Below are 10981 nucleotides of genomic sequence, written 5' to 3'. Positions count from 1 at the left end.
GAGATCAGAGCTCAGTGAGGGCTACACCATTTGCTATAGGGCCCCTTGTTCTATGTGACTGTGGTTGTATGTTTGGGACTGATCAGATCTTCCCTGATTTACTGATTTATATATATATTGTTCACAAACCAGCTGAACATAAATTAAATAATTTCTTAACCTATTAATCATTTTAAAAAACAGTATTGTAATAATAGCCCTTTTGCCACATTTCTCAGTTTCAGTGTAACATCAGAAAAATTTAATTTATCACCTGCCCAATGTTGGACCAAAGACGACAGACACCATACATATATGAAAACAGAAGTCGTGTGAAAACAGAAGTTAACATCGCTGTCATTTTATTTGGACGATGGGACAACAGACACTTTTATAACGTATGGGAAAATACAAATATCTCAAGTATCACTGATGCCGCTATGCAGCTGATCATGATCATACATGGTCCAGGTGTTTTTATATTAAAATGGAAAGAAAGTAGAAGAGTAGGCATCGGTTAAGAGAAGACATCAAAAGCTCAACAACACATCTGCAGGTTACAGAAAAAGACTCAAGAGGCCATTTATGTTCAAACCGGCTCACGATGGAGGAGGAAAAGCTTAGATCCACAGGACATGGCTCAAAACCAGAGGGAACTCTTTTTTTCCGATAGACTTTGTACTCGAGGAAGTTGTTTATGATGCGCCACCAGTGTTACTTCCCACTTCATTAAAAATCTTAAGAAGAAGAGGGTTGTTGGTGTGTGAATATTCTAGATAAGAAAATGAGGCTGGGAGCAGATGTTTGAGATGCAACTGTTTCGGTCAAAGCAAATGAGGTTAATAATTTAACTCTCTGAAAGAATGCATGCAACAGAACAGGTCAGAAGGTCGTACATTGAAATCATGCACTTCTTAAACAGTAGCCCTCCACATTTTCCAAATTTTTCAGAATCTTTTCCTAACAACAGAACAACTTAACTTGTTTTTATATAATTCAAGTTGAAAAGCAGTACATTGTACACATTTCAAGTGAAACACAAGCTGCTTCCGAGTGAGCCTGTAATACTTCAGTCAACAGAATTATTATTCCTCTACAGCAGCATGATATCAAACTGATAGATTATTCATAGGCAGAAAAAACAAGTGGTTACAGTCTTTTCCCATTGTGCCTGTTGGATGAAACCTTGCCTGACGTGTAAATCATAAATGATTATCGTCTGACATTTGACACCACTCAATGATTAACATGATATCTGTGTTATTGTGCGTTTAGATCTTTGAGTTTGATCTTTAAAAAACCCACAAAAAAACGACATCTCATACTTAATAGATCAGAAAGTTAAAAAAAAAATAATAAAAGAAAGTCACCGACAAAGCTTTTTCAATAGTCGTGGATATTCTGACAAAACAAACTGTCTTTGTCGTGTTTTACATTTTGGCCTCATGGTTTTTTTTTTAAAACAGACATAGATTTGACAAATGTCAGACAAGGCATTGGTTCGGTCGACCTAGCAGGACGACATCGTACATTATGTGGTGGTTTCCGGCCTTGGGGCTTTAAATCTGCCACAGTGCTCCATTAACCGTTTGGTAGACGGCAACGTTTCTCAACGTGAGACGACACTGACGAGGGAACGTGCAGAATTCATTTGTGCTGATTTTTACTTTATTCGGGTTGGACCAATACACTGAGCATACATTAAGCTTTTATTAAGAAATCTGCTGAATGAGTAATTTCTCCATCATAAAAACCATTCAGTTACGTATTCAGTTCCATTTTCTTTACAGATTTTGATTTTAAGCCGCTTTTAACTATGTGGTGCTGCTCACTGCTGTTAGGAGCTGCTAATCCTAGTAGTATGAGTATTAGTTTGGTAAAGCCTTTTAATGTGCCGCCCCAGTCTGAATGCAGTTTGAGAGGATATTCAGCAGGAAACGGGAAGAATTATACATTTTGGGGCCTTCAAAATAGCAAAAAATATACAATAGAGTGACACATTTGAGTTATTTTAACTGTGTAATCCATCGATCCATTATCTATATCGTGTGACGGTGGGAAAGAGCCAGAGTTCACCCAGCGTAACACAGGGCCAACATCCACAGACAAACAACCATTTACAAATATGTTTTTTTTAGAGTCTCCAATTAAGCTAACCCCAGTCTGCATGTCTTCAGACTGTTGGAGAAAACTCCACATAGAGTGACCCATGTTCTACTGGGGTTCGAAAACCCTGCACCTTATTCCCACAGCTGTCTACTCCATCACATCGATTAAGAAATATGCTGAAATCAAAAATTAGAGCTTTTAACCTCAACCTGTGATTAATTAAAACCCAAATATGACAGATTACAGGTTAAACACAACCAAAAAGCGTAACTGTAGAATTTAAAGATCGGTACAAAGTATAGATCAATGTATTGGTCCAACCCGGTTCTGTGTGGACAGTGTCAATCGTCCAGATTCTGTCCTTCACCTTCCCAGGCTGAATTTTAAGCCCAACTGGCGTTTGGAGAAGTCACATCCATCATTCTCAAAGCTGCGACCACCACGTAGCGATCAAAGTGGTTTAACATCCGAAATAAGCACAACATTCATAAACACTAAATAACAGTAATCGCAATAATGCACAACGTTAGCGTACAATCTCCCCAAAAGACACGTGATGCCCCCCCGTGTGCTGTGTGTGTCGTGGTCACGAGAGACGGTTTGTAGGAACGGTTCAGTCTGGAATGTTTTCGGAGGAAACATTGTTTCCTGGAGTGTGATGTCATCGTAACAAAATGCAGGTCAAAAAGGCAGAGCGCAGTTTTTTCTCTTTTTGATTGGAGATGAAGTGTTTTGATGACGGACTCAGTGTGATGAGCACCACTTCACTTCAGGGCCCCTGTCAGCGAGTTCACGTGCACTAGAGAAGTCACAACACATCATATATTAACCAGAGGTCTCAGGATTGCCTCTCATTGACTTCTGTCGACTGGAGCGATGAAAGTTTGTTGCTTAAATCATAAGTTTAAATGTCCTTAGATGAATACTGAAGGAACAACTGAGGACAACAGAACGTAGGAGTTGTTCTGTAGCTGTGAATGTTGTAAAGCTCTGGCAGGAAGTTTGTTTTTCACAACAAAAGGAAAAGGAACGCTATAAACCATCTGCTTGCGTAAACCCTAAATACACCAGAAGTAAAATCAAAACGTAAGACTCCATCAAATTATTAAAGATAAAAAGGGGAAACTCAGAGTACGAACGACTAAAGGAAATAGAAAAATATGTTAAAATGCCTTTAAATTCTCCTGAATGAACGTCTCGGCTTAGAAAGTGTAGATGAGGATTTCTTTTCACTAAAAAGAGCGCGAGGAGCGTTAATTCAACACAGACACGTAACTGGCACATGGAGAGAGATTGTGTGGGAGACAAAAACAGACCTGCGTCAAATAGCATTCTCAGTTTCAGGCTGCCAGGTGGGTGAGGTTTAGTTAAAATCTCTGCGATTGTTCGACGCTTCAGACAAACTCTGAATCTTCTGTAAACTCCACCAAACTCCGCCTAAAACTGACAACAGGAAGGATTTTCAAACACTATTTAACTCAGGTCTCGGACAAAGAGGAGCGTAACATCAACCGTTGTGTGTTTTCCCCCCAAGAACACGAGTTGTGCGATCCTCCTCCCGTCCCAGACGTCTGGATGAGGTGGAGACTTTAGCCGAAGAAGCCAAGTTTCTCCTTGAGCCACTCCTCTGTTAGGTCCTCCGTGTTTCTGATCTCAAACACCTGGAAACACACATGTGCTGGATGTATCAGACCGATTTGGAACCTTTAATATTATCATTAACTAGCGTAATGACAAATGTTGGAACAATTTGCACTGTCCAAGATTTAGGAAAACACACACACACACACACTAACCTTGCTCATCTTAACCGTTTGGACCAGTTGGAGTTTGCTTCCTGCGTACATCATCTGCTGCTCGGGCTTGCAACCTGCCAAACACAAGTGAGACAAGCCCAAGTGAGACAAACCCAAGTGAGACAAACCCAAGTGAGACAAACACAAGTGAGACAACATTTCTAAAAGCCTAGGAGAGAATATTACCTAGTTTTTAACTATCGATCTAAATCTATTGTCAAAAAGTAATTCCAGAGATGCTCTTACCCACTGGACTGGAGAAGATGAAGCAGAGGGGATAAGACACGCGTCCATCATCGTGTACGTATTTATAACTGTAGACGATAAACGTTCGCGGTGCTAAGGACAAACTCACGTATTTCAGGACTCACTAACAGGACTAATTCAATTGAAACATCATATAACAAGAATAAAGAGATAAAACAAATCTGATTCATGTAGATAAACTGACATCAACTTTAAAGCAATTTTAAAGTTCGAAAGCATCAGGCAGGTGATGTCATTTAAACCATTGGATAACAAATGATTAATGTTAATATGATGATGGAATTCCTTCCATATGATCATAAACCATTTTTCAATCGAGCTTTATTATTAAATATGTCTGTAGTCCTATAGGATGTAGATACCTCTTTATTTTAATGCATTTCTAAATTATGCATTATGCAATCTTTTGTTGACCGATGACTCATCATTTCCAAAAGTTAATAATCAGAAATTACTGTCTCTTATGTTGCACACACATTGACATTGCTATGTTGGAGTCTAAATAAAAGTAGTCTTTTATTTTGAAGGATATCTTGGCTGCCTCTCCGGCAATTCGCCCCCAAGATCATCAGGAGAAATGTCCTAGAACAAACAACAACAAAAAGCAGTTCTGTTGTCTCAAAGTTATCGTACAAGTTAGAACATGTCAGACAAAAACTAAGTGTAACAGATTCATCACCTCTTTACATGATTCTGTGTGGCATGAATTTAAATCAGAATTTAAAGTTTTATTTAAAATGAAGAACAAGAACTCGATGGAGAGAATAAACCGCAGACAGCTCACCTCGTACTCTTCCTCCAGAATAACAAGCTGCTTTTCTTTATCAATCTTCACTGAAAGGTACAAAGAAAGAAAACATTTAAGTCAATAGCACAATGAAAAATCCATATAGATTTAGATAAATATTAGGGTGTAAAATATTTCCAATGTATATAACAAAATATATAACCAAATTTGGCAATGACTCCTAAGATGTCCTTATCAGACTTTTAAGAAATGTAACTGATGTTTGATATATTACGATTTAACAATAAACTTTATTAGAAATAACTATAAACACAAATAAAGCATACATTTAATATATTTAGAACTTGAAAAATTCAACCTAAAGTGTCAGCATATTTATCTGTAAAATAAAAGATTTCATATTAGCGAACGTATCCACAGATATTGATGAATCAAAGGCTCATGTCGGCCAGGTACAAAATAAGTACATCATTATAAGAGAATAATATAAAGAACAAAAAGAACTAAATCTAGATATTCTATATTTTGGTTAATATTTTCCACTGTAAATGTGTTTTGGGCGTCTTTGGCATTAGTCTCTTTCATGTGAACACACTCTAGAAAATCCCATTTAGCAGCAGTGACCCTTTGATTCTTAGATGCTTGAGGATAAAGCTTAGACTCGACGAACTCGCACCACCTGCTGTGTTTGAAGCTAAATGTTGTTTAATCCCAGCAGCTCTCTATCCTCAACCTTGTACTGGAGCTGGTTATTCGCTCATGTATCTTTTAATCTGACTGTCGGCCAGAAAGTAAATATGATTAATTCCCAAAATCTTGGACGACTCCCAACAGGTGCACAGTTCCATCAAAGAGAAGCATAATCATATTTCAGAGATTATATCTGATCCTTTTCTGTGACGACAAAGCTTTTTAACCGTGCCGCTAGAACACAGCTGTGAACAACAGTAATGTTGTCCAACATGGCTGCACAACAAATGATATATACTAGTTATTTTAGAATAAACCCTGGCCTTAATCTGAGCGGTAAGATCCCTGAGTTTGGTGAAATTCTCCTTCAAATGTCAGCGAACAAACTGGAATCAACAAAAGCAGCTCCATCAGAAACCGATGCTCGTTTCTGACAATATTTTACGGAGGAAAGAAGCGTTTTGGATGAAAGTTTAAAATGTCTCTTTGCTTGATGCAGGAGTTTAAAGAGGTGACGCGTCTGCCGCTAATTTGTTCCACACAGCGGGAGGTGGTGACCAATCTTCCGGCGGTGCGAGCGTTAATGATGCATTGTACCCACAAGTTTTGGCTCATGGCTTAAGCTTTACTGGAGGAAGGGGACATTTGGAATCTGTCCCAGTTCTGCAAACGGCAGAGGATTTTAACCAGAAAAAAAAACAAAGCACTGTAACAGAAATATAAAAACTAACAACAACGACATCATATACTGTAATAATGAAGTGTTTTTGTTTGGACTCTCTAAAGCAGTTAGACCTAGAACACGTTACATCTTAACATATAAGAGATGATATTGAATGTGTGAAAATGTGTGGCCGGTACTCACTGATGATGGCAGCGTTATTGGTCTCCTTCCGGAAACGGAACGCCTTCAGCTTTGCAACCAGATCTTCGTCAACACCACAGACCACCAGGGTATCAGACTGATGGGGAGAGAAAGAGGGAAACGGGCAGAGATTTAGTTGTGGTCACTCAAATGTTAAAAACTACAAGTTAGTAGATTCAACTTTTTTAAATCCCTTTGTTTTTGTATATTGCTGCTGAACCAAAGTCTCAAACTTTTGATTTAAAACCAAACAGGACCCTGTGCTCTGATCATATTGTTCACCTGGACTAAACTTATGAGTCTGATTTGAATGTAAATGTTTATAATAAGTATTAAAAGTGTTCCGTAGCATTTGAGCTGTTGTATCAGAGAGTGTGTCCTCAGGCGGCCTTCTTTGAATCAGCCACGCACTTTGCTCTGTGTCTGCTACGACAGGAAACAGCAGAGCTGCGTTTCCGTTCTGCAGAGTCTATAAAAAATTGACTCATTTTCACTTCCACCTCCGTCACACATACACGTTTCCAAAACTCCTGCATTAATTCAGCTTAACGTTGAGCATAAAGGAACTCCACCAGACTGTGTTAGAAATGATGATGGTGGTGGTTACAAAGCACTCGTATGATATGAGACGGATCTGGACTCATCAGCAGCACAGGAACTTTCTCCAGGAACAACAGGAACCTTGCAGGAGCGTTTCCACTGCAGGAACCAGTGTCTAAATTAAGTTACACTTTGTTGTTGGAAGTCATGGCAGAGGAAACCGACCACAGGGTTGAAGGAAAATCAAACCACACGTTTTTTTGAATCCATGTATTTGGAAAAACAAACTGCTGAGACAAGAGTTTTTTCCCCCGCGTGCTCCCATGTCCCTCGTCTCCTCATGTAGATAATATACCTGGGTAGAAAACGATGTGCTGATTCCTTCATCATCATCATTCATAGTAACTCATTCACCTTCTTTCATATTAAATGCTGTCCAGCCATATGTTTACTAAAGCAACTTGAGAATGCGATGCAAGTAGAAAACAGATCATCTTATTTAATCTACAAATAACTATTATTCTATACATAATAATACGTGGTTAATGCTCTGTTACAGAATCACACAAGACTAAATTTACACATGCAACGCCTTAGAATAAATATAATAATGAGAGAGTTGCAACGGACGTGCAATTGTTAATTTATTGCCTTCTTTTGCTTAAAATACATTATACAAATCGACTTAAAAAGCTGTATGCATCCTAGTCTACTGATAAATAAGTTGTGTTGAATGTGGCTTCTTGGTTATTTACAGAGGGTTTATATACACTGAAGACAGCTGCAGTGTCACAGACTGTAGCTTTGGGTGGTTTTCATGCTTTTTATAGCTTTATAAGCTTGAAGCTAACGTCTTGCCTGCAGGAACCACAGTTTTCTTTCTCAATTTTTTCTTTAAATTCACAATCACATCACATTTAGTTCAAACTTTTGACAATTCAATATTTAGATTGTGTTAATTAGACTTGATTGCAACAACGACATTTTATTCTGAAATTAGTTGATCACACTTTCATATATTATGTCAAAATATCTTGTTATTTCCGAAAGTAGGACAGCACACGCCAACTTCTCCACACATCCATCCTGTTCTCGTCTCAACGACACCACAGGGGGGTTCTTCATATTTGGCACAAAGGTTTGGACTCATTGACGAAGTGATTAGATTGAGGTGGTCAAAGGTCACACATTTTTTTTGAAAAGAAATAATGTGCTTATTATTAAAAATTGTATGTGATCTTTTGAGAGCAATTCTAGAAAAGATCTGTGACGGTGCAGCCGGAGAGTGTGAGGATCTGACACGGAATGACCCTAATGCTTATTCCCAGTGTGACCTTATTCGGGTTGGATAATTAAACAATGCTGATTAAAAACAGGGTCTTATTCAGACTATTGTCTAAGTCCGAACAGATCTGCAGGTTTAATCAAGATCTCACACACACACACACACACACACACACACACACACACACACACACACACACACACACACACACACACACACACACACACACACACACACACACACACACACACACACACACACACACACACACACACACACACACACACACACACACACAACTCTTGAGGAGTCTCTGCAGAGTCTGTATATTCTATAATTACACCTTGGTGAACAGATGGCTGGTGGGATTCAGGATTTCACTGAGCTCGGAGAGAGAGTGTGGCTGTGTGTGTGTGTGTGTGTGTGTGCAGATTAAAGCAGAGGGTGTGTGTCTGTGGTTGTGGCTCTTGACAAACAGGATGCCGAAGACAAGAGAAGAGGAACAGATGTGACAAAAGGACAAAAGAGCCACAGGTTTTACTTCTGGTTTAAATTCCTCTGGAGAACTTTGAATACATCTGCTGACTGGCTCCATGTTGGCCGGTATCACAGAGAGTTAAAGAGTTGTGACAGGCTGGAAGAAGCCGGAGGGAAACATTGTTCATTCAGGCGAGCTAACATGAAGGAAGCTGCTCAGATCAAGACATGTTGAAACACATCATTGTGATACAGCTGCAGGAAGCCCCCCCGGCCTGCTTTCAACATAAAAGCATGGAATGTGTCTGGAAAAATGCTGCACTCAACATGTGAGGTGCAGTTAGTTTCATTATTATTTCCTTCTAAAATTTTCTAAATGGCCAAGGTGACGTCTTCGCGTGTCTAGTTTAGTCCAAAGATGGTCAACTACAAAAAAGAACAGACAAAGGAACAGCCAGAACAACTGCAGTACTAATTATAGACTTATTGACAATCACTTGTTAAATCTAACATCAATAGGTCATCAATGATTAACTATTGTATGAGAAATAAAAAACACCTTAAATCACATATTCAGTCCTTGGGACAAATCCACCTCATTCAACATGTTAATGTTTCATGTTCAAAAGCTTATTATAAAACATACAGATGATTAATGCTGCAAGCTTTCCGCCTGATTTAAACAACAATACATTTACTGGATCAGGTCTGTGTCAAAATGGAGCCAGGGTTATGTTTATAACTATTTTATAAAAACAACTGTTCAACATATTTAACGCACACTAAGTCCTCAGAAGACATCCATCTCTAATTGGTGCATGTTTAAAAATTTGTTATATAAATAATATCCATATCAGATCACACAATCAATGAGCTTTTTTGCCTCATTTGATGATTAATAAACTGGATAATAGTCCAAAGAAAAATATACAAATTCTTAATTTCTAATCATGGTCAATATGCTGCAATTTTGTTTGTATTAGTAAATTATAAATAAACTGTGGTTTGATGAATTGATTTGAATTGGACCAACTGTAGGTCACTCACTTAAAATACGGATCTGAATACATTGGTGACTAATCGTACAAGTCATATAAAAATGTAACGTTCGATGTTTGCGTTTCAAAAACTCGCATTTACATTTGTTACCGCACAGGTGTTTTATTTTGGAATCCCACGCCGGAACTCCATCGCTGCTGTTCTGACTACCTTGACATGGAGGGTGCAGCTATTGCTAAGCTAACAGGCTACAGCTAGCGAGTCTGCACTCGGACTTTTCAAACCTGAACGTCTTTAACTTCACTTCCGCTCGGAACACACGGTTTAACCCGCAGAGGGAGAGACGGCGGCGGCTCGGAGGCGGACGCGAGGAGACACTCACCATGTTGGAGGAGTATGGGCTTCCTGAAGAAGATGATGAAGAAGAAGATGATGAAGCTCTGACGTTCAGACGCTTTCAATGTTTTTTTTTACTTCACTTCATCTTGTGACCGGCTCGACCAATCCCGCACCAGACGAGCGCCCCCTGCTGCACAGACCGCTCATAGTCCGAACAGTGTATTTAATAAAGTCGGGTCTGTGTTACAATCTTATAATGCCGGTATAACTTTGTGGAGACATTTATAAGTAATTAGTTCTTAAGAACACATCAGACTTGCAGATATACAAGTATTTCTAGCCATAAGGAAAACTACTGGTGAATTGCCTGAATGTATAAAGTTGAATAAATATTAAATATCCTTTAATATTCACAAGCCGTGAGGTCTGCTGTTCATATCTTTGATCATCAGTTTGTAAACAGCTCGTTGATCATGTCTCCTTCAAATGTAAATATATATATGCATATAAAACGTCTACAGTACAAAGCTTAGTAAATTAAGTATAAACTGTTAATAGTGGACCATAAAATGAGTTACCATTTGTTTTGTTTGTAATAAGGTAAAACATTATTAACATTTGTATGTGCGTAGTCCCACACTTACATCTATACAAGCTTGTACACACACACACACACACATCTAGGTATAAAGCATAAGCAGTGTATAATGGATAATGACCACACCCTCTTTCCATCCCTGGTTAAAATAAAATAAATGTGAAATGATTCATAATGAGTCATAATATACAACCCAAAATTAACAAGAGATATTAATATAAAGCAAATAAAAACAGTGTCTGATGGGCTCTTTTAAACTAGTATAACGTCCATTGTATTTGGGAAAATG

At 38.5% G+C, this 10981-nt stretch overlaps 1 protein-coding gene across 1 annotated transcript; it reads right to left on the bottom strand.

Moving 5' to 3' along the window:
• Positions 1-324: 324 nt before the first annotated feature.
• On the bottom strand, positions 325-10244 carry gmfb (glia maturation factor, beta). Its single transcript, XM_062397171.1, has 7 exons — positions 10138-10244; positions 6455-6551; positions 4936-4985; positions 4684-4733; positions 4131-4213; positions 3885-3958; positions 325-3749 (listed from the first exon to the last, which is right to left on the bottom strand). The coding sequence occupies exons 1-7, from the start codon at positions 10138-10140 to the stop codon at positions 3678-3680; spliced, it is 429 nt and encodes a 142-aa protein (XP_062253155.1). The 5' UTR covers positions 10141-10244; the 3' UTR covers positions 325-3677.
• Between the last annotated feature and the right edge of the window lie 737 nt (positions 10245-10981).

Source organism: Platichthys flesus, chromosome 10 (assembly GCF_949316205.1).
Source record: "Platichthys flesus chromosome 10, fPlaFle2.1, whole genome shotgun sequence".
In the NCBI taxonomy this organism is placed as follows: domain Eukaryota; kingdom Metazoa; phylum Chordata; class Actinopteri; order Pleuronectiformes; family Pleuronectidae; genus Platichthys; species Platichthys flesus.
The sequence above is the reverse complement of the archived record's forward strand: the minus strand, read 5'-3'. Positions and strand labels throughout refer to the sequence as shown.